General features: G+C 35.8%; 1 protein-coding gene across 1 annotated transcript; it reads right to left on the bottom strand.

Annotated features, from left to right (window-relative positions):
• Positions 1-1,226: 1,226 nt before the first annotated feature.
• Positions 1,227-23,887, bottom strand: abcb11a (ATP-binding cassette, sub-family B (MDR/TAP), member 11a; the record flags this gene model as incomplete). Its single annotated transcript, XM_084121344.1, has 27 exons — positions 1,227-2,433; positions 2,552-2,698; positions 3,848-4,054; positions 4,959-5,156; positions 6,499-6,655; positions 6,965-7,206; positions 9,017-9,220; positions 10,512-10,673; positions 10,787-10,891; positions 13,674-13,838; positions 13,930-14,050; positions 14,132-14,213; positions 15,124-15,322; positions 15,842-16,012; positions 16,206-16,409; positions 16,890-17,015; positions 17,108-17,218; positions 17,323-17,436; positions 18,852-19,026; positions 20,010-20,134; positions 20,965-21,136; positions 21,326-21,459; positions 21,661-21,745; positions 22,163-22,404; positions 22,490-22,544; positions 23,677-23,689; positions 23,839-23,887. The coding sequence occupies 27 exons, from the start codon at positions 23,885-23,887 to the stop codon at positions 2,233-2,235; spliced, it is 3,966 nt and encodes a 1,321-aa protein (XP_083977470.1). The 3' UTR covers positions 1,227-2,232.
• Between the last annotated feature and the right edge of the window lie 609 nt (positions 23,888-24,496).

The raw sequence follows: 24,496 nt of genomic DNA, 5'->3' as shown, positions 1-24,496 counted from the left end.
ACGCTTGCTGTAGCTCTGCTTCAAGATTTATTTATGGAGAAGAAAAAACACCCGTAGTGTTTGGGTGCACCCCCATCCTTCATGTTGACTCGCTGCGCCAGGAAAAAATGAGCGCGTTGCTTCAGTTATTTGAAATAACGAACTTGAGCACACAAAAGACGCGATATGTGAACGGCCCTTGGCGAGCTACCTCCAATCAGGCCACGAGCTACTGGTAGCTCGCGAGCGACGTGTTGGAGACCCCTGGTGTACAGTAATGCTGCGCCATCTAGTGTAGTTTGAGCTCTACTGCACTAGGTGTGCTCTTTCTTTCATGTGGGACATTCATTCCTAGTCTGAAGTAGCATACATTTAGCACATATTACGTTTCTCATCAGGAACAGGAAAACAATACACGTTTTGAGTAGGAAGTATAATTTTAATGTCTGACTGGCTTATAATTGCATTTGTGATCACAAATGGGCATATTAATTGTGTAACTAATTCTTTGTTCTGTTGATGAACATGTATAATAAAAAGTAGTGTATGAACACCTCCCTCTGGTGGACAGAGGATTTGCTGACCACAAATGTGGTTCGAGTAGAGATAAAATAATAATCAATTATTTATCGTAATATGAATGCAGTATTGTAGCCTATATTTTAGCAGTCTTATCTTCCTACATGTAGATAAATGCTAGAAATGTAATAAGTATGACTTATTTTAATTTGAATATAATCAATCACCATAGAGGGATTTCAGAGTGTTTTCTATTCTTTAGAGCAAGTCTTGATGCAATATATTAAAACATGTACACAATATTCAATATTAAGCTGTTTGTTGTCATCTGTTCTTTACACTATACTAAACTCTCATCTAAAATGTATTATCTACATTTTAGCCTCCTAGTGTTTTACTCAGTTACCCAGATGAAGCAAAAACTTCTTAAACCAGTATTTGGGCCACTTTAAAGTCATTTTAGGTAGTTTGAGAGTAGTATTTAAGTTTACAAAATACTTTTATCATCATTAAAAATCTTTATGACAGCTTTGTGACCATACAATTTCTATTGTCTAGACATTAAACAAGCAATAAATAAATAATGCCATGCTATTGTTGCTAAACTAAATGAGCACAATTTACTTAAAGGTATTTGCTCCTCATTGAAGTTACCTGAACTGTCTAAATACTACTCAAAGAAGCCTAAATGAATAGATCTGAATGTTTCATTCACATAGACTCACATTCAGTTTCATAAAGGTCTTTTTAATACAATACCTACAAAATCATACATACAAAGACAAAGCATCTGCAGAGTGACAGATAGACAGACACCAAAAAAATTACAAACAGATCACACATGATGCAACAATGACTGAGCATTAACATATCAGTCATTAAGAACATGTTATCAGTCCACTTCAATTGCCACTATAGTTCAAGGACACCATATCTTCAGCTACTTAGTACATAACTGATGTAGTAATGTCTAGAATAAGTAGAAACTTTACAACCTTTTTTGCACAAATCAATTGTTTGCATGTCAAACATTATAATACAATGCATTTTCATTCAGTTTTTTTTAATACAGAGGTTGACTCATCCATGTTGACTAACCGCACATATCAATTTTTTCTGTAAGAGCTGTTAAAAACTGGAATAACTTACCAATTGTTATTAGACAATGTCATACATTGACACAGTTCAAGCTGCATTTGAAAATGTGGTTAAAAAGGAGTCAGGTCTGTAATCATTAAATACTCCTGTTTTGTCAAGGTTTTATAATTATGGGGGATTGATTTTGTAATATTATGTGATTTTATAGGATGTATATTGAGATTTTTTGGTAGTAATATTGCTGCATTTATTGTTAAATGATAGACAATGTGTTGTATATTTTTCTCTTGTGGGTTATTATATTGTATGTAATGTGATTTGATACTTTCTGCCCAGGGACTGCAGATGAAATGAAATTTTTAAATTAAATTCTGGGACAGTTTTTTTTACTGTCCATTGTCCCTGTCAAATAAAATAAAATGAAACATGAAATAAGTATAATTTAAACAAAGTGAAGTTCAAGGATATTGTCATGACATAATAAAAACACACTTCTCAATAAATACATATCAATAAACACCTCAACAATTGCAATCTGTTTGAGCGGCCCGACTGGGTCAGACAAGCCAACACTGGCTCAAGTAATAGCGTGAGTTTGAGGCAGGACTATAAGTCTTGTCCAAACACTATATATTTTTAGCTAAGAGGGGCCCCTGTGGTGACAAGTTTGTAGTAAGCTGCTTTCTTGGCCATGAGCTCCTCGTGGGTCCCTTTCTCAATGACCACACCCTGTGACATCACAGCAATGATGTCAGCGGTCTGAATGGTGGAAAGCCTGTGGGCTATGACGATACAGGTGCGTCCCAGCCGAGCTTCATCCAGCGCTGCCTGAACAGTCTGAAGATTCAAAACCCAATGCGTTTTGTGCATTAAACAGTATTCAAAAATACTGACAATATAGTGAAAGTGTGTAAAAATAGACACAGTTTGCATTCACACATTGATATCGTTTTACCTTCTCGCTCTCAGTATCGAGTGCAGAGGTGGCTTCATCCAGCAGCAGAATTTTAGGGTTTCTGACGATGGCTCGAGCGATCGCTATACGCTGTTTCTGTCCGCGGGACAGCTGAGAGCCTTGAGCACCGACCTGAGTTTCATATTTCTGAAAAACACAATAGGGTTAAGCAATAATTTCTACAGTTCAGACATGTGAAATCATTGGCAGAAAAATCAATGTGTTTTGTGTCAAATTTTAAATTTGATACATTAGGCTTTTATGGCTCATATAGTGATATGGTGAGAATATGGAGCTCATACTTGAGGAGGAAAAAGCACCTCCGTTTTATTAGGGGCCCAAACTGAGCAAAAATATGCAAATTGGTGCAGTTACTGATATTTATATGGACAAAAAGTCAGATGAAATCTGATAGCTTGTAATATAAATCAATGAGATTTTTATGACAGTATAACAGACTACTTACTGTACATAAAATGCATATAAATGTCCCTCTTTCACCCGATTAAAACATATCTTAGATGATATTTAAATGCTTAGTTTTATCAGATGAAAGCTCTGTAGTTTTTATTGTGGTGGCAAAATATATAATGCAATGCAATACAAAGATGATTGAGAGATGAACAAATAAACTTTCCTCAAAAGCCTGATGATCATGTGATACTCACATTTTAGCACGATTTATCAACAAAAAAAAAAATCCTAAGTAATCCTAAGATGCTTCAGTGAATGTTAAATTGAAATATTACTAACAATATAAAAGTTCATCATTAAGATTATTTAAACAGCAACGATTATTAAAGATTGAATCACGACCAAGAATGTTTTTACTAAAATGCCTTTTATTTATTTAAAAGTATGAACTATCAATCAGACGACATGTAGTAGATTGTGTCCAACAGGCTTTTCAGCAAAGTTTAGATCATGTTGGTATTTAGAGGCCTAAGAAAATATAATGCTTTATAGGGTTAAAACATAACCCTTAATGCATGTTCTTGGTCTTATTATGTGCAGAATTCATCAGTGCTTGCTTGTTATTCCAAATTTCATAATCATTCATAAAAATGTAATTGCCCACATCAATTTCCTATTTGTATCAATAGTGCATGACCACTGGTTAGTAAAGTATGGCTAACTGACCTTATATTTTTTTCTTGTTGCATACTCTGTTTTACTTGTAAATGCATTAGATTACAGACAATAAAATGGACGAAGAACATTTCATGTCGACGTTGAGCCAAATTAAACTTGATATGTGTAAATTTAAATTGTCAGTCATGATAATGCATAACTTACATCAGGAAGTGTCATCACAAAATCGTGCAGATAAGCCTTCTTCGCAGCCTCTATAATCTCCTGCATGCTCACGGTGCGAGAATTATCACCATACTGGATATTCTCTGCGATACTGCAGTCGAACAGCACTGGCTCCTGGGATACAATCCCAATCTGAGACCTCAGGAAGGGAACGCTGATGCTCTCAGATGGACGTCCATCGATCAGCTAGGGCAATGAGAGAAAGTCATGGTTTGATTTGGGAAACATTTTTACATTTTGTCAGGAAAGGAAATCGCTTCCTAATTAGAAATTGATTGCGTCACAATCAAGGATTTTACAATGCTTCCTCGCATTATGAGTATGAAATTGTTAAGAGATTTTTTTTTAATAGTAGCAGCAGTTCCTTTAGTTAATGCCATGATTATTTTAAAATAGATGTCTTGTGTTTTACTGCTTACTTCTGAATCTTTGATGTCCCCAGAGTGTGTGTGTGAAGTTTTAGCTCAAAATACCCCACAGATGTTTTTATATAGCATGTTAAAATTTTAAATGTTTGAGGGTGAGCAAAAACGCACCATTTTGTGTCTGTTCCTTTAAATGCAAATGAGCTGCTGCTCCCAGCACAGGGGGCGGAGCTACAACAGCTTGCACTCACACAGACATGCACTGAAAACTTCAAAAACTTTTAGCCTTTTATGTTCAAACCGGATTCAGACAATGATGGAGAGACTCAAGAAGAATGCAACAGGACGTTTCTGAATAGTTAGTTGATGAATTTATTTAGCTTATGAGTAGTTATCTTCTAGTCATTGATTAGCCTATTCTGTCTTGATTCGTGTCCAGGGGGCGGGGTTTATGTAAATTCTAGGGTTTGGTGATGTCATTAACCCGGGAGGAATGTTGTGTAGTCTCTACCAGCCGTTTGTTGTTGTCCTTAAAAATGAATTTCTTTAAAAGCAAATATCTCCCTTTGCTTTGAACTTTGAGCATTGTAACTTTGCAGATGTTGTTTATGATCAAACAGCAACATAACAATAACTAAAGTTAAAAAAGTGAAATCATAATCAACCACCCCTTTAAGCCATTTCAGAGGAAATACATTAAATAAGCAGTAAATGTGGTTTCATACCACTTGTCCTCCATCCGGGTCATAGAATCGCTGCAGCAGTTGAACGCTGGTGCTCTTGCCGCAGCCGCTGCTGCCCACAAAAGCGAGAGTCTGTCCTGGATGTACTGACACCTCCAGCCCCCTCAAAACCTGGGTGTCTGGCCTGCTGGGATACGTGAACCTGCACCCTTTGAATTCCACTCTGCCCTTAAAGTCATCCTGTAACAGGATGGAAGACGACAATACATTTTATAAGGCGAAATAAGAGGAGTCATCAATATTATTGTTGTTGTCCTTTCCTATAAAGACTGAACATTTTAAAGTATATCTGCTAAAAGCAAATACTGGCAACTTTTACACTAGCATGTAGATGATCTCAAAGAGAATAGACATGCACTAAAAACCACACTCCACAAACTCCAAATTTTGACTCTGTCTGTAAGCAATTATTTTGGGGAATAAAATTCATAAAATGACAGATATCACTGAAATAAGTGTAAGTCTGTGTGTAACAGTATATTGGATTTGTGCATTTATTCTAATAATCCTGCTGCAGTCTCTGATTTTCTTTGCCTTTTGTTGTTTGATTAACATTAATGACACTCACTGCTCTTGAATGAATAACTTTTGTAACTTTAATTGTAAGGTTAATCTGTATTTAATTTATTCAGCGAAAACTATACAGTATTATTTTACATTTGATTCCTTATTCAATTTCTTTAATATTTCTTACCTCAATACTACTGTTAGACCTACCTGAAAAAAACCCAAAGCACTGTTTATTTCATTTGTCTCTTTATTCTAGTATTTTATTTATTTGTGCTGTTGCTTGTAAATTGTTTATTTGTTCTTATTTTTTACTCACTGTTTACTTTTTTTTTGTGAATTCAATTCAACGTTTAAAAATCAGGCCTGTGTTGTGTGTAAGCTATTGCACAACAAAATTGTCCAATTGTAAAAACAAAAATGCACTGCATGATCAAACCTTGAGGGGAGATAATTATATTTTTGGTGAAAAATGTCAACAAAAATTAGCCCTCCCCCTCAAAAAAAACCCAAAAAAACCGAATGTCTGTAAAAATCTTGATTAGAGCATTCCTATAAATAATTCTACTTGATAAAAAGAAGGCTACAAATAGAACGATACCGGTGATCGGTATCGGCAAATACTGCTCCCTGTGATCGACGATCAGTAATCCTGATCGGGTCACCCTTAGTAATGGGGGAAACTTAAGGTAAAATTTAATTTAAATTTAAAAATTAAAATCATACTTGACTAGAAGTAGACCATGCAAACAGTAAAAGGAGTTAGTGGATCAACCCACATTTCAATCAGACAACTAGTCAGTGTGATTTGAAATATTGGCTAATTGTGAATGGCTGCCAATGGAGAAAAATGGTATTTGCCCACTGAATGGTGTAGTTCTACTAGCAGGGGATACATAGACCATGCTAACTAGCCAAACCTTGAAAAGTTGGGTTTTGATGTCTTTAGAAGGCAAATGGTGGAAGTAAGGAAAACGGTAGAAGCTAGCAGATGGGGGACAACACATACTCTTACCCAACTTTGTCCTTCTGTTTTGCTGATGTTAATTTTGGGAACCCTATCCAACAGTTTGAAAATTTGGGCAGCAGCAATCTTAGCCTTGGCGTAGTCTGGCGTAAAAGATGAAGCTCTGCCGAGGGCAGTCGCGCTGGTCACGAGAGCTGAAATGACTCTGAGGAACAAACACACACACAGCATCTTTTAATGCCACCAAAGACTTGATCTACTAAGTAATTCCCTTCCGTGAATAATCCTCACTGATGTTAATTTTTATATGTGCAGTAATGTACAGTCCATATGCATGTTACTTTAACCACAATCTTTGTTTATATAAAAAAAAAATACCAGGCATAAGAATCATTATTATTTTTTAGTATTACACCACAAATGCAATCATTTCCAATTCCATATCTGCTTTAAAGCACCATCCTACAGTGCAATGCATAAAAGTTACAGATGAATGACAGCACTAAGCACTAACCTGAACACCATCATGTATGGAAGCCCCTCATTACTGACCAGATAGCCGCCGTATCTAAAAGAGGCAGCGAAGGCCATGAAAATGACACACTGGGAGAATGCGAAACAGATCCCGTAAACATGAGCTTTTTTCTTGGCCCCTTTATATGGCGTTTCTAGTTGCTCTTCATATTGAGACACAAAGTGTTTCTCTTTGGCCAAGCCGGCGATGGTCCTGATGTTGCTCAAAGCTTCACCGGACACCTGTATAAACGCAGAGTACAATTTATATGCATACTAACACACATAACACAGTAAGATTTCTTGCTTTATTTTGAATTGAATACGATGAAATGAATGACCAGAGGTGGACAGTAACAAAGTACATTTACTTGAGTACTGTACTTAAAGGGGTGGTTCAGGATTTTGGACCTGTTGAGAGAATAATGTTAGAAATCAAACTACTCTTGCATCGCATTGCAATAGTTATACTTTGTTCCCTGTATTTATTAGCATAGTCTACAGCAGCGGTGGAGTGATATTAAGTTACCTAGGCAACCGAGAGAGGCTACTACTAGCTAGCTAGACGTCCCGACTGTAGTGCGCTTCTGTTCTGTTTACTTTTCGGCGCAGTACTACTAACCGGAGCAAAGTAAAATTCTGCCGATGCTGAGAAACTAGTTCCTGTAAATGTAATGCGATCATTGAGATGCAAGAGTAGTTTGATTTCTAACATTATTCTCTCAACAGACATTTACATCGATAGTCTGGCGTTATAATCTATTTGCTTTCGGTGTACTGTGGAGTGGGTAAAACTGTTTTTAATGGCAGGCTAGCAGATACCGTTGACTCGCGACAGCCTAGCACCGGCGAACTATGCAACTGGAAGGACTGGATGAAAAATGTTGAAAACTGTCTCCACTGATAAATAACACCCAGGCTAACTTGGAAATGAGGTCCGATGTCCAAAATCCTGAACCACCCCTTTAAGTACACTTTTTGAGTATCTGTACTTTACTTGAGTATTATTTTTTCTGGAAACTTTTTACTTTAACTTCACTACATTTGAAAGACAAATATTGTACTTTTTACTCCACTACAATTCTGTCACGGTCCTTGAGCAAAAAGTAGTAATGTCAGTCAGGGGATGACTTTGGTTGCAGGGGTTGCATTTTGGTTGGAAATGAAAGTCAGATTGACGTCAGAACCCGACTGATGTTGGTTTCTGACGTCAACCCGATTTTAGTTTTCAACCACAATGCAATGTCTGTCCAACGTTGGAGATTAATGTCAATCTTGGATTCTAACATCAACCCGATTTTCATTTTCAACGTTGGGTTTGGTCTTCTAAATGCAAATTTTGTCATTGTTTTGGTGCACACTAGTTTATATTTAACAGTAAGGCTAACATATTCACACTAAAAGCCAAAAAACTTTAAATAGGGCACTATTTGAGGGAACAGCCCTTTGGGTGTCCGAAACTATTGTGGATGTTATTGAGTGCACTTATTCAATCTCACATTCAATCCCACTACTGGAACTGTGTTCGAGAAATACATTTGATATTGATATGAGTCATAGATAGGCATGCATAGATTCAGAGGCATAAGGTACTGTAAGTATTACATACAATAATGCAACAATAATAAAACAATGCATTGACATTTACTTTTTACTTTTGATACTTAAGTACTTTTAAAAACGAGTACTTCTGTACTTTTACTTAAGTAAAAATCGGTCTTTACAACTTTTACTTGTAACGGAGTAATATTTGACCAGTAGTATCTGTACTTTCACTCAAGTAAGGAAGTTGTGTACTTTGTCCACCTCTGTGAATGACTTGTAGAAGTAAGCCAAGAACAACTCTGACTGATTTACTGAGTCATGAGATTGTTTCAAACTAATAACTTATGACTTTGAGGCTGATTGTTGCAAGGATTCATTAAAAAGAACCAGTAATTCATTTATAATCTGACTACACTGGTTGCATATTCAAATGCGACATTCATGCTCTCACTGAGGCAGCAAATATACATGCATGAGTACATCAGACCTTATTTAACATGACTTTTACCTGTCCAGCAGCCTCCAATGCATTTTTGTCCTCATTAGCAAATCCTGTCAACATTTTAGACTGAAAAACTCCGGAGAGCCCAATGAGAGGGAGGAAGCAGGTGACCACTAGACTCAGTTTCCAGCTGAAGTAATACGCAATAATGAAGGAAGCGCCGATGTTGGTCAGTGAGTTCACAATCATGCCCATCTGTGAGCCTGTAGCCTTTGGTGAGGAGAACATTGATTAAACAACCAAACACACAATTAACCATATAAATGATATAAATCTTAAAAGTGCATATCATACAGATTTATCATGTAATTTATCCCCCTAAGGTCTACTAGAAATGTTTGTTTTTGTGTATCATACAAAGTTCACAGATACACCTTTAAGAAAAACCTGTTTTGCATTTTAAAGCGTCATATTATGCCTTTTTTTAATTTTCTAATTTCTTTAGTATGTAATGTTGATGTTGAAAAGGAGCATGAAAAATGTCTTATATAAATGACTGTATTGCTCATGAAGTCATAAAAAGTGAAGCCATTGTGCCGCCATATTTGCATTCCCAAGTATTCCTTCACATTCTATTGATTTAATAGGAATTAATGAGAAAACATTCCCTACATTCTTACTATGCAAACGTCCTATACATTTGAATGATTATTGGTTTAAAGTTGGGAATTTCCCCTGCTTATTAAAAGTTACATTCATCTTTGTTACAGTAGCAAATATCAGATCAGCTGAAGGACTGAAGCATTCATATTACAAATCATATTTATATTGCAATGAATTATGAATACAGATTCATGCTTTGTAAGGCATTTTAGCTGACCTGTGGCTTTTTAAAGTTTCCCAAGATCTCCACGAGTCTGAAGTGGATGTTGGTCAACAAAAAAAAAAGACATCAGGAAATAATATACAGGCCTCACAACTTATTCAGAGAAATGACGCTGACTGCGTTTGGATTTAAAGACATGAAGCTTTATTTCCAAGCATTTATACTGTCGCTCCAAGCAAGATAATGCATGGTAAACCTTTTAAACATAGTATAGTGCAATTTCATAATCGGGGATTGTATGTATTGTCATATTTAATGTGTATTCTAATTAATTTTTGCTAATAATCCCAGATATATGTTCATGCTTAATATTTCCTGCATGAATGCGTGCATAGAGTCGGCAGTGTGCAGTAGACGATTTATATATATCGCTTATCCTGCCCGAAAAGAGACAACAAATTGCACATAACGTTCGAAGTATCAATTAATGTACATACAATATATATATATCTTAACTATTCATGTGCAACTGATACGCTGCAAATCGAGTGATTTTAGTTCAGTGTTTTGGCTGCAAGTCCATGATGCACACTTCCAGTGGCTTCACTGTCTGACAGCAGTTTAGAACGCAATGAGCAATCCAGTCATTTATATAGATCAGTGGCTTTTACCAGCTTTACAGCATACCAGTTTAGCAAAAAAATGTTGTATTTTTGGGTAACTTTTGGCACTCACCCCCTGCACCATGGATGCATCAGTGGCTAGTCTGGTAGTCAGAGCACCAGGACTGTTAAAAGGGTTGTCGAACCAGCCAACCTCTTGCTTTAACATTGCCTGAAAGCCGACCTTCCTCAGCCGACGGGTCAACAGCTCTCCTGATTTAGCAAATGAGTAGCCCTGCAATAACATATCACAGTATCAGCGATCTGCTGTATTATCACGATACAGATTACTCATGGGAAAGGATAAAACGTAGATATGCAAACTTCACTAAAGAAATGTGGAAATACCTGTAAGAACTGTGAAAAGAAGCTCAGGACTCCTATGATGACAAACAAAAGACAAATCCCATTTATCTGCCTCCTCTGTTCATCCAGGTCTTGAATGGAGAACGTCTGAAAAAGCATCAATGATACTGTTAAACATTCCTGTGTTTAATAAAAGATTATACTTCTTAAAGATTTAAGGATGTGTAATATCTGCACCACTAGCATCTTTAAACGTAATTCCAAAAATACACTTCTATTTATTAATTATTTATACGAGGAATATTGACATCTATGACCAAGAAGAAAACTCAAGACTACAAAGGAGGCGTTTCAGGGAGTTCAGAAACAGTGCACACTACTGATATAGAGAATTACTTTTCGAGTGACTTTGTGCTTTGCAACTTTGCAGGCCTTTTTCAAGCTCAAACAGCAACATTACACACTAAAGAAATATGAAAACGTAAAAAAGCAATGTTCGAAAAGTCAGTTCTTAGTCAAAAGAATGTTACAGTTTTTCTCAATTGTTTACACACAAATGCTGGTACTTGAGACACAATGCCCACAACATGTAACTCATTCACCAACCCCCTGAACCAATCCTGCTAAACTACAAGTACAATTCCTGCTTTACACTAAAATTGCAGTTCTAAAACACACTTTTTTCAAAACACTACACACAATTCTCTGCTTTTGGCACAATTTTCATGCAGAAAATCTCTTGTTTTCACAAGGAACACACTGACATTCAAATATGCACACTGACTCATCACATGGGCAAACACCTGTCACACAGTTTTACAATTAGCAATCAGAGCTTTAGCATAAAAGGGCAACAGGTCAGCTCTTCAATGGAGCAATGGATGCCAACATTGGATTTTTTTTATTTTATTTTTTACTGTAACTGTATACAGTCAATTCTTCTGTTGTTTTGTATGTAGACCACTGTATGTACAACTTTGTGTTGGTTGGGATGTACACTGTGTAAATTGTTTTTGTGGGAAAAATAAAATATATTTGTTACCCTGTATTTGTACTCTATTTGTACTTGTATTCTGAGTATAAAAACAATATTCTCAAATATTTTACAACACACTTATGTATGTACTATCTGTAGTACAGTTTTTCTCGATTGTTTACACACATTTTCTGAAAGCATGCCTCATATTCTCAGAACTCTACACACAAATCCAAAAACACACACACAATGGGCAAAACCCCTCAATGCTCCTGCAAAATGAAACTTTACATTCAAAACAATGTTATTTCTTCTCAAAATGGTATTTTGTTTTCAAATGACACACACAAACCATCATATGAATAGACATTTATAAGAACCAGTTGAACACTGATGTGCTCAATGTAAAACACTATGATGAATGGAAAACACTTCTTCTCCATTCATCATAATGACTTGGGCCTTTTTTTGGTTCAGTGTTACACTTTCTACAGACAGTACATACATAAGTGTGTTGTAAAATATTTGAGAATATTGTTTTTATACTCAGAACACACAAAAACACGGTAACAAATATATTTTATTTTCCCCACAAAAACAATGTACACAGTGTACATCCCAACCAACACAAAGTTGTACATACAGTGGTCTATATACAAAGCAACAGAAGAATTGACTGTATACAGTTACAGTAAAAAAAAAAAAAAAATCCAGTGTTGGCATCCATTGCTCCATTGAAGAGCTGACCTGTTGCCCTTTTATGCTAAAGCTCTGATTGCTAATTGTAAAACTGTGTGACGGGTGTTTGCCCATGTGATGAGTCAGTGCGCATATTTGAATGGCAGTGTGTTCCTTGTGAAAACAAGAAATTTTCTGCATGAAAATTGTGCCAAAAGCAGAGAATTGTGTGTAGTGTTTTGAAAAAAGTGTGTTTTAGTACTGCAATTTGAGTGTAAAGCAGGAATTGTGCTTGTAGTTTAGAGGAATTGGTTCAGGGGGTTGGTGAATGAGTTACATGTTGTGGTCATTGTGTCTCAAGTACCAGAAAATGTGTGTAAACAATCGAGAAAAACTGTAAGTGTAACACTGAACAAAAAAAAGGCCTAAGTCATTATGATGAATGGAGAAGAAGTGTTTTCCATTCATCATAGTGTTTTACATTGAGCACATCAGTGTTCAACTGGTTCTTATAAATGTCTATTCATATGATGGTTTGTGTGTGTCATTTGAAAACAAAATACCATTTTGAGAAGAAATAACATTGTTTTGAATGTAAAGTTTCATTTTGCAGGAGAATTGAGGGGTTTTGCCCATTGTGTGTGTGTTTTTTGATTTGTGTGTAGAGTTCTGAGAATATGAGGCATGCTTTCAGAAAATGTGTGTAAACAATCGAGAAAAACTAAGCATTTTAGGAAGCAGTGTTTTCGGTGGAATCAACATTGCTTATGTTTTTCTCTTTTTATTAATCTTGCGTAAGAGAAAATATTTTATCATTGATAAATACAAGTCAAATTTAAAATCTGTACAATTTATGCTCGATTTTTTGCAGAAAATGTTCTGTAGGTAAAGTGAGTTGTCTTTGCTTGTGGAAAACTCTTGTAAAAACGTTAGTGTTGTTTGCTAGGATGTTAGGCTTTAGATGTCATTAGACCTAGGATGTCGTTCTCAGTGGTTCCCAAGTAATTGCTTACCAGGTCGAATCAAAAGAGCTCATCACCAGGTTTCTAGAAATAGCTTGGATCCTTTTTTCAAATGTACTCGACCATTCAAAAGTTTGGGATCGGAACGATTTTTTAAAATGTTTTTTAAAGTCTCTTTTGCTCACCAAGGCTGCATTTATTTGAACAGCAATACAGTAATATCGTAAAAAAATTAACATTTAAAACAATAGTTTTCTATTTGAATACATTGTAATGTATTCCTGTAATGCAAAACTGAATTTTCAGCACTCACCCCAAGGATTTCACTGAATAAAAGAGCGTAGATGGGGTTGACCGATCCATTGATGGCAGCACCTAAAGATCCCATCAGCATATACGGCCACTCAGGACGGTTATACTTCAGGATTCGTGCCACAGGAGCCGGTTCAATGACCTCTTCAGCATCACCTTTGCCTTTCTGCATGACAAGATAGAGAACTTTATAAATATAGAAAGACGGGGTGTTATTACATGGGCGATACTATATTCAACTATATTCAGTTCCAGACCTTGTTGTTTGCTTGAGTTTCCTCCATTTCGAAAAGGTCTGAGTGGAATTCTAACTTTCCAGAAATGACATCCGGAATTTTGTTTGACATCTGAGAATGAGATCGCTGTCTCAAAGAACGCCTATAGGAAAGGCAATTTTAATTAAAAGAGAACATTTTGGACACTCCTCAAGATAATATTAAACATGAGGCATTCACGTACCTTAAGCTGCTCTGATAGCTTCCTCTGCTGAAGCTTCTTACTCTCTCAAGTCCATCCTCCTCTGGACTGGTGATCTCAGCAGCTGTGTGATTCAATATTGTGTTAGTGTTTAAAGAAACAGATCATTCAAAAACTGAAATACTGTCATTCACCCTCAAAACCTAGTATCTTCATGCAGATATTTTCCTTTACAATTCCCAAAAAGGACAACACACCAATATGCTATATTACCTATTGCATTTCCTTAGAATAATGTACTGTAATAATATACTGTACATACAAAGTTGTGAACTTAAATAGAATATCACAAACATTTTCAAAAGAACAAAATCATCCCTTACTGGGAATCTGGCACAAAGTATCAATAATAACAATTAAAGTTGCTGCAACCGGGGAAGCCTGTGATTTATTTCCCCCCTACCTAATAGACAAAACACAATAACAAACGCTGTCATGTATCTTGCATTCGGAGGCCTGATGTTTGGGAACTTGAGCATGTGAGACACTTCTGGTAGGTCATAATATCAAATTACATTGATGACAGGGAAAGTTTAGCACAGGACATTTGAGATGCTGTGCAATGAGATTGGTCTGCTGGTTAGTCCAGTTATCCAATAACATGATCTGTTGAGGCAAAATCACAGTGCTTTGTTGCACAGAGGAATTTATTCTGTAAATGTGCTTCCATCATAGTTTATGCACATGTCCATGTCTTCTTAAATTCATAAGTTTTTTTTATTTTTTTGTTTTTTATTCATAAGCATTTTTTTTAAGCGTTATCCCAAAATAAACATAAAAATACACTGAAGGATATGATGCATGAAATTCATTGATTAAATGTTGCAAAATGTCTCCTTTCGTGTTTCACAGAAAAATACCAACATGCAGGTTTGCAATGACGTGAATGATTGCATCTTTTGGTAATCAATTGCTTTTGAGTATGCAAGTGATCTGAATTCCTGGATAAGACTCCCAAAACTCCCTGTACTCACTCTCTGGTTTATCAGAGTTTGTATCCTTTCCTTGACTCTGGAGTGTGACTAGGGTGAAGTACACTCCCTTTCTGTCCAGTAACTGGCTGTGCGTGCCTCTCTCTACAGCGCGTCCATGCTCAAAGCCCACGATCACATCGGAGTTGCGGATTGTGGACAGACGGTGTGAGATGCTGATAGTCGTTCTTCCCTGACGAGCCTAAAAAAAATTATTGAATGAGTGTGTGCAAAAACATGGAAATATATATAGGTGTGGTTGCTATGTTGTTCTGGGTCGTTGCTAGGGTGTTGCTCAGTGCTTAAGTTGTTCTAAATGGTTGCTGGGTTCTTGAGGTGTTCTAATTGGTTGCTGGGTGCTTACAGTGTTCTAAGTGGTTGCTAGGGTGTTGCTGTGCGTTTGTTAAGGTGTTCTCAGTGGTTGCTAGGGTGTTGCTTGGTGTTTAAGGTGTTCTAAGTGGTGCTAGGGTGTTGCTGGGCACTTAAGGAGTTCTAAGTGATTTGCTGGGTCGTTGCTAGGGAGTTGCTAGGGCTTCTTAATGTGTTCTAAATAGTGGTTAGACTTTTGCTTATGATTGTCAGCTACAGGAAATCCATTAATCCACTCAGTTAGAAGAGATATACGTTAGCAAGTCAGGGCAGGATGAGTTTGGTGGATGTAGCTTGAAAACTGTAGAAGTTGTTAAATTTGGTCTCAGTTTAAGGATGTTATAAAACTCACCTTGTCCAAGGCCTCCTGTACGGTAGCCTCACTCTCATTATCCAGCGCTGATGTGGCCATGTCTAACAGGAGGATTCTGGGATTCCTGACCAGTGCTCGAGCAATGGCGATTCTCTGTTTCTGCCCTCCACTCATTTGTCCACCACCCTCGCCGACCAGTGTGTCAAATTTCTGCACAAAACGACAGTGTCAAAACTTATTTAGTTTGATTATGCAAAGCGAATATATAAAAATATATTTTAATTGAGAATTTTATTTTTAAAAAGGGATAAAACTCTTTATTGTCATCATGCACTTCCTCTGTTACTTTGTGTATTTTATCAGTAAGGTAATGCATGTTCTGATCTTGTACAGTAATTGGCACCTGTGGAAGATCCATGATGAAGTTGTAAGCATTGGCCTGTTTGGCGGCTTCTATAATCTCTTCCATGGTGACTCCACGTCGGCCATATCGGATGTTCTCAGTGATCGTAGTGGCAAACAGAACAGGCTCTTGTTCCACTATTCCAATAAGGGAGCGCAACCACTGGATATTCAGACTTCTGATGTCATGACCATCCAGGGTGACCTAAAAATGACAACAATAAATGCTGATACAAAACCACATTTTCAACACTAGATTTTAGATTTACTGCATTAAACTGGCATTTATACTATCTTTTATCAACTAACAATATTTTTTTGCATTATTCATTTTATTTATTCATTGGAAATAATTGATGAGCTGCAAAATTCTTTAAGGGGTCTGAACTAGTGTTTTTATTGTTAAGTAAAACTAAAACTATTAACAAATGACAGTAATTGAAATAAAGCTGAAAAAAAAATTACATGAAAAATTACAAAAACTGAAATACAAATAATAATAATAATAATACTGACAAAAAAAAAAAAACTGACTAAAACTCAAACTAAAATTAAAATGAAAACCGATAATAATAACCGATTAATAACCGATTAAGCTAATAATAATAATAATAATAATAATAATAATAATTAGTATAATAATATAAAAATAATACCAAAATAACACTGATTTGAACTACTGTACCATTCCTTCTTTTGGATCGTAGAACCTCTGGATGAGTTGGATCGTTGTGCTCTTTCCTGATCCACTGGGTCCAACAAATGCAGTGGTCTCGCCAGATTTGGCCACAACATTCAAATCATATAATATCTGAACACAAGACAAGGTCAGTCAATACTGGATAAAATGTAACTGTTTAATGTAAATATTATAGTAGAATAAATGCTAAAAACATAACCCACTTTTACTTCAGGACGGGAGGGATAGTTGAAGTGAACGCTATGGAATTCAATGTCACCTTTAACTTTGTCTAACGTATGACCTTCTTCTGAGAAGCAATCGATTTCTGGTTCCTGTATGGGAACAGGATGTGACAGTGATTAATCTTTCCCTGAAGCTGAAAGAATTAAATTCATTGATTTTTGTCAGAAGAACTGTGAGTGTGTGTTATTCTCACCCTGTCAATAGTGTCAAATATAATCTTGGCTGCAGCCCGACCAGAGGCAAACGCCTCAAGACAAGGAGAGGCCTGGCCCAGATTCATGGCACCCATAAGAACACCAAAGAAGACCTGTGGAGAATAAAAACATTCTGTATCATTCTTTTCTTTTTCTTTCTTTTTAATACATTTTTATTTTATTATTTTTACCTTTATTTATGATTATTTTAAATCACTTTTATGTAAAGTATTTTGAATTACCATATTAATAAACTTACCCTGCCTAAATAAACTGGAAAAATGTCAGAACAATAATCAATGATCTATAAAATGACTGGTCAGAAAAAATAAAATAAAATAAAATAAAAATAAGGCAACACTTTATTTTACATTGTCCTTATTACACGTTAAATGTAGTTACTGTAGTAATAGCAGTAAATTATGCATATTTGTGAATAACTAACCATAAACCAACCCCTAACCCTAACTCTATAGTAAGTACATGTTGTTAATTCTTATTATATAGTACTTAAATGCATAATTACAAAGTAACACAGACACCTTAAAATAAAGTGTAACCAAAAAAATAAATATAATATACTATAAAATATCATAATTTCAAAAATGAAATAAAGAAACAAAATAAAAATTTCCATAATTTATTTAACCCATTGTAAGGTTTTCATTCTGTTTTACAGACTTTTAGGGGCCGTTTACATAACACCGTTTTCAACTTAAAACGTTTTAGGACGTTCATTTACACGACAGCTGCATTTTGGGGGCCTGAAAAAGCAAACTTTTGAAAACGATACCAATGTTGTCCCTGTCTAAACTACAAAAACACAAATTTGGGAAAACAGTGACGTCATGCACATAACATGTTCAGTCTATAGGTGTGTAGTGTTTCTTTACAAAGTGACATCGCCATCTACTGGCCTGACAGCAGAATACAGCGTTTCTAGTCGTTTTCGCGGATCCGTGTGAACGGGGATCATTTTGACAATGTTGTCAAGTTTGTATTACCTTATGTGTTCTGTTCCTGTTTCCTTTTTTCCCCTCATTATTTGTTTCTATGGTTACCAATTATGTTCATCACCTGTTTCTAGTTGAGTTGCGAATTATCTTGTGCATATTAAAGCCCTGAGTTTTGTTCAGTTCATTGGCCTGTATTGTCTTTGAGTGTAAACCAAAGCTGTTAACGTTTATCATATCTTATGGATTATCTTCATTGTTTTGTTTATTAATAGTTTAATCGGCTGATATTAAGATCCACCTCTCCCTGCTTCTCCATCATCTTTGTCTGCCTTGCCAAACGTAACACCCATGTCATTCCAAAACTTTTATATTTTCCATGTAACACAAAAGACTTACTTTCGATAAGACAGTTCACAATGACCTCGTTTGTCAAGCTCCACATAAGACAAAAATAGTAGTCCATATGACTTGTGCACTATATTCCAACTCTTCTGAAGTCATATAATAGCCTTGTCTGAGGTAAAGACCTTCTTCAGAATTTCTCCTTTTGTGTTCACAGTTGTATGTCATACCTGAACGAGGCCTCCGGGTGTGAGCTCCTTGGTTTCAATGACCAGTTTTGAGCCGTACCAAAAAGCCAGAGCGTAACACAGGAATATGATGCACCAGAGGTAGCCCTGAAACACACCGATGATCGCTCCCTTCTTGATACCCCACACCTGGGCCTCAATGAGGTTCTTGTCATACCTGTGGAAAATAAAATTCACTTTACAGAGGCCATTTTTTTAAATGAAAAAAACACCCAGAAAAGTGTCAAGACTTTATCATTCATAATCAATTGTATACAAATTGACTAAATAATTAATCTTAGATTGATGTGCAAAAAAAAAGAAAACAAGAAAAAGCATTTAATAGTATAGCTCAAGTTGAAAGAAATTAACTGGTAACACTTTATACTAAAGTCTCGTTAGTTATTAACATTAACACATTATTAGTTCATGTTCCTTGGTGGAATTTTCCGACTTTCCGTGTTTTCAGTTTCTTTTACACATCTTCTGAAAGAGTACTGAATCTCCGGATCAAAACACAAGTAAAAAAAAAAAAAAAAGCGATATCATATGTAAGCAGATGCATATGTAAAAATATTCTCGTGTTACGCAGCACATTTGAGCTTCCACAAGATCCAATTAGGTTCATTCTTGTGTTACGAAGCACGTTTGAGCTTCAGCAAGAGCCAATGAGGTTCATTCTTGTGTGTCAAGCAGGTTCGGTTGAGCTTCTGTTTATGTTCGCTGATCAATGTTTATATGTGAATAAAAGCCTAAATTAAATCTGTTCAACATATAAAGCGATCGATTCTCTTCATAAAATTTGGACTAAACCACTCAATTCATGGATTCGTTTTATGAACTTTTTGAAGCGTTGAAGTGATAGTTGTGTAGCTGTCAATGGAGGGACAGAAATCTCTCAGATTTCATTAAAAAGATGTTCATTTGTGTTCTGAAGATGAACGAAAGTCTTATGGGTTTGGAACGACATGAGGGTGAGAAATTGATGACAGAATCACCATCCCTTTTACTATTTCAACCCCTTCATTTCAAGCATAATACACATAATTTCAGATAGATGAAAGTGCAATGTTTTCAGTGTTTTCTGATTGAATATCCTCTTTCACTTTGAGTATCCAGAAGTGAAGAGGGTTACACTGACAGAGAGAGGGCGTGCTGTACCTCTCTGCCTCTTTGTGCTCTCCTCCAAAGGCAGCCACCGTTCTGATGGAGGAAAGGACTTCATCGGCCACCGCTCCGGCTTTAGCATAGGCCTTCAATTCACGACCCGTCAGCCTCGCCACAGCCTTCACATCGATAAAACACATTTAGATTATTTTACAACACTCTCAGATTAGAAAAAAATTTGATGGGAGGATCAAAACTATATGGCTGACAAAAACACAAAATACCTCTTTTAAATGACGATTGCCATGAGATTTCTCCCATTTGTTTTTCGACATTTACAATACCAGTCAAAAGTTTGGAATAATTAAGGTGTTTTAATGCTTATACTCCCCAAATATGCTGATTTGCTGCTCAAGAAACATTTCTTATTATTATCATTGTTAAAACAGTTTTTGCTGCTTAATTTTTTGGGGGAAACTGAAACTGAACTAAATGAATACTTTTATCCAGCAAGGATGCATTCAATTGAGCAAAAGTCATAGTAAAGACATTTATGTTACAAAAGATTTCAAATAAATGCTGTTCTTTTTAACTTTCTATTTATCAAGGAATCCTGAGAAAAAAATATGTTTTCCACAAACAAATTAAGCAGCACAGCTGTTTTCAACATTGATAATAATAATAGATGATTCATATTTTTTTATCATGTGACACTGAAGACTGGAGTAATGAGTAGCTTTGCATCACATGAATAAATAACAGTTTTAAATAGATTACAACAGTTATTTAAAATTGTATAACATTTCACAATATAACAATACTGTATTAAGTCAATGCAGCCTTTGTGAGCATTAGAGACTTTTCTCAAAAGCACCAATTTTTTGACCGGTAGCATACATTTGGCAGACGCATTTATCCAAAGCGACTTACATTGCATTCAAGGTACTGTACACTGAATTCTACAAGTGGTTCATCTCCTTCGTATTAAACGATCTGTGGTGATACCAACCATTGCCATGAGTCCTGCAGCCAGTCCTATGAGAGGACTCACTGCTATCACCACCAGCGTCAGCTTCCATCCGCCAATGAATCCCACCATGAAACCAAATATGAATGTTGAGATCCTCTCGATGAAGATGGACACCTGGTCTGCTATAGCGTTGTTGATTTTGTTAATGTCACTACATGAAAAAAGAAGTAACAAACATGCTAAATGAAACAACTTCCTAAATTGTTTTAAAAATGGGTTTATCGTCCACAGAAACCTCTGATCACTCTTCAAGATGCACGTTTTGAGGTTTTGATATTTAACAGATTCATGAACATGGCTAACAATAGTGTAAGATAGCACAGAAAGACTTGAATATTACTCAGATATTCTCGTGTTCAGCTCCCCGACGGAGTTGCAGTCGAACCAGCCAATCTCCATGCGCATTATCTTCCTGAAGTACATTTTTCGGATGCGTTGGATCTGTCTGGCGGCGGCAGAAACCCAGAGAGCGATCTGAAACCAGAGTGCATACCCATGAATACTGTCAATTCACAAACTTTCTTCTTGAGGTTCTCCTGCAACACTACTGAGATGAATGGATGTGTATTAGGACCATGATTGCATCTCTTATATTAGATAGACATTAATATTGGGTCAGTTCCTTGAAGTGCATTCATCTAGATGGCCACGTACAGTAAAAAGGTTTTCATGTACCTGAAAATAACTCAGGATAAGGACTCCAGCTCCAATTCCAACATAGTAAAATGCAAACTTGGTCATCTCAGCCTCAATATCCACACTGTAGAGAGAGAGCATTTACAATATACTGTATTACTGTATAATGCAATTATGTATAATGTATCATTTGATTATGTATTACATCTGTTACATTCAACAAATGCATATGCAAAGTGACACATTTTACAATGTTTGTACCATCCTGTATGTATTGTATGTATGTATATACAGTATATACTGTGTATAGCCTCTCCAAAATTAAACCCTATACCTTTAACAGCCAACTAATACTCTAATGAGAGCTAGTTGACATGTAATAGCAAAGTTACTTATAGTTAGTAGAATGTCCAGAGTGGACTACATCCTTGGCTCTTGCACAGAACAATACATTTCCCTCTAGTAGGTTCTAGTAGAAAGGTTGTCGTGAGGACAGAATCATGTGTATGCCTTAAACGGTGTCCTGAACATCCTCACTCACCCACAGTGTGTGGTGGTGTTGTCCGGCCGCTCGACCACAGACCCGTTCAGCCAGGTAATGGTGTTATTAATGCAGGCTTTGTTGGGGTCGGTCAGTTCTTGAACCTCGAGCTCATACTCCACAAAGGTGTTGGTCATCATGCCATACACCAGCAGCATGAGAGGGGACGCGGCGCCGTGGACCAGAGAGCACACGCTTCCCACCGCCATCATCACGCCTTCCTTCCATGTGGCAAAGCGGAACTGGGCAGAGGTCACAAACAGTGATGTGTGAGAAAAATCAAGAATTAGATCAATCTGAACCGCAGAATCATATCGAGACACTCACCAGCTGGAAGAATCCAACGGTCAGAGCTTTCTCTTTTGTTTCATCGCTGCCCTTCCTTCAAACACAGAAAGAATTCAGATACTTGTTTGTACCTGAAAATTTATTTTCATGCACAACCTTTATGAGGGCATTAATACAAATGCACACAGTAATTAAATGTATAATTCAAATTAATCAATTGATTAATTAATTAATAAATACCATGTATCTGTACAAATAATTATGTAAATAATGCACAATAAATAGTATTTTCAGTCACACTGTTATTCTGATTGTTATTTAGTTTTCTAATTTTAGTTTTTCTCTTCCCCTTTTCATCGAGAACCACTTTATATTATCAACCCACTTAACAACAACACATATCTAAAGCACTAATCAAATAAATAAAATATTAAGAAATGTTTTTTATAAATGGTGTATTCTTGTTATATCATGCATCAATAATATGTGTAGCAAATTAGCTCTAAAGAAATATTAATTATCAATAATAACTTGTTATAAGAATATAATATATGAATATTTGGATTAGTTAATAGAATTAACTTAATGTTGTAAATTCATATTACAATCAATTAACCTGTTTGTCCCATGAACACTCAGTGTTTATTGTTTATTAATTCTAAGAAATGTACATTTCTGGGGTATGTCTTACTTTACAGTACTGCTAAGAGCAAGTAGTCAAAATCTATGATTAGGGACTCCAGTATATGAGCTTGAGACATGGGACAACTTTACGTGTGACATGAACAAGATTTCATTGACTAAACACTTAACCCAAAAGAGTTTAAAAGAGTACATAGGCCAAACCACGTAAAAGGAAAATCATGAGATGGGAAAATTAGATACATGTTTATACATTTCTGAAGTGGTTATATATAGAATATAATAGAATCTATAGGATTAAAAGGGTTAATTTCTCCTTCTCAGCAAGAATTAAGTGAGATTCACAACTCTCTGCAAATTCATTCTGGGGTCGTAAAAAGTATTATCAGTCTTTATGTGTCCTGTAACAAGACACTGGCTTCATTTGGGATGTTAGTTTTGGGGGAAGTTTCATAGATCTTTGTTGGGAGAGTGAGTTTGCTGGATTATTCATTAAAAATAATTAATTTGTGTGTGTCTGATCCAGATCCAGTCCAGATGCTACATATGGATCAATTTAGGTAAAAAAATAACAAAATACTCACTTGAGATCAGCATCTGTTTTGTAAGAAAAGTGTGTGATAGAAAATTAGTTGCACTGAGTAAAACATCAAACTAATTTGTTTTTTCTTAATTGTTATGTACATGTAATTGCAGATACTGAGCAATTAAAATTAGACATGCATGCAGTGCACTACAGTTCTTACCTTTATCAGCATTGTTTGATGTTGTGTTTTTACTTTTATTTTTCTTCATTCTTCAGTTTGGCTGTATCTGAAATGTAATTTTACAGAGTAATAACTTTAGGTATTTTCAACCTCGCAACGCCATCAAATAACTTCTCCTTATGACAAAACACAACATTATCTTATCTGTAATACATTTTAGAGGAGAACTGAAGAGGTGGTAATGCTGAACTCTTTTTTTTTCTTTTCATTACTTTTGTGTGAGAACTTCTACATGCTATTATTAACCTGACACTTCATATTGATTATATAACAGAGCTAGTTACTGATTATTAAGAGACCTGAACTGATTATGTCTGATGAATTAGTACAGGAAAATTAAAAACATTAATGCACCATGGAAAAATAAATAAATAATAGAAATACAAAAATGAGACAACTGTTGAAATCCTGATTTAGAAGAAAAGGTTCTATATAGAACACCACTGAACCTTTTTTCTAAGAATGGTTAGATTACAAAGCAGCGTAATGTCAACAGCAGCTCATATCGTTTTGTTTTGCAAGAATTTGATAAAAATTCAAACAGTTCATATTAAAAAAATCTCATATTTGAGATTTCAAACTGTATAAGACACTGCTGGGATCTCTCCTGAAACTCTATTGACATCTTTGTCTCGGA

Source organism: Abramis brama (genome assembly GCF_963993115.1).
Source record: "Abramis brama genome assembly, chromosome: 8".
Classification (NCBI taxonomy): Eukaryota; Metazoa; Chordata; class Actinopteri; order Cypriniformes; family Leuciscidae; genus Abramis; species Abramis brama.
Note: the sequence above shows the minus strand (reverse complement) of the source record. Positions and strands in the feature narration are given on the sequence as shown.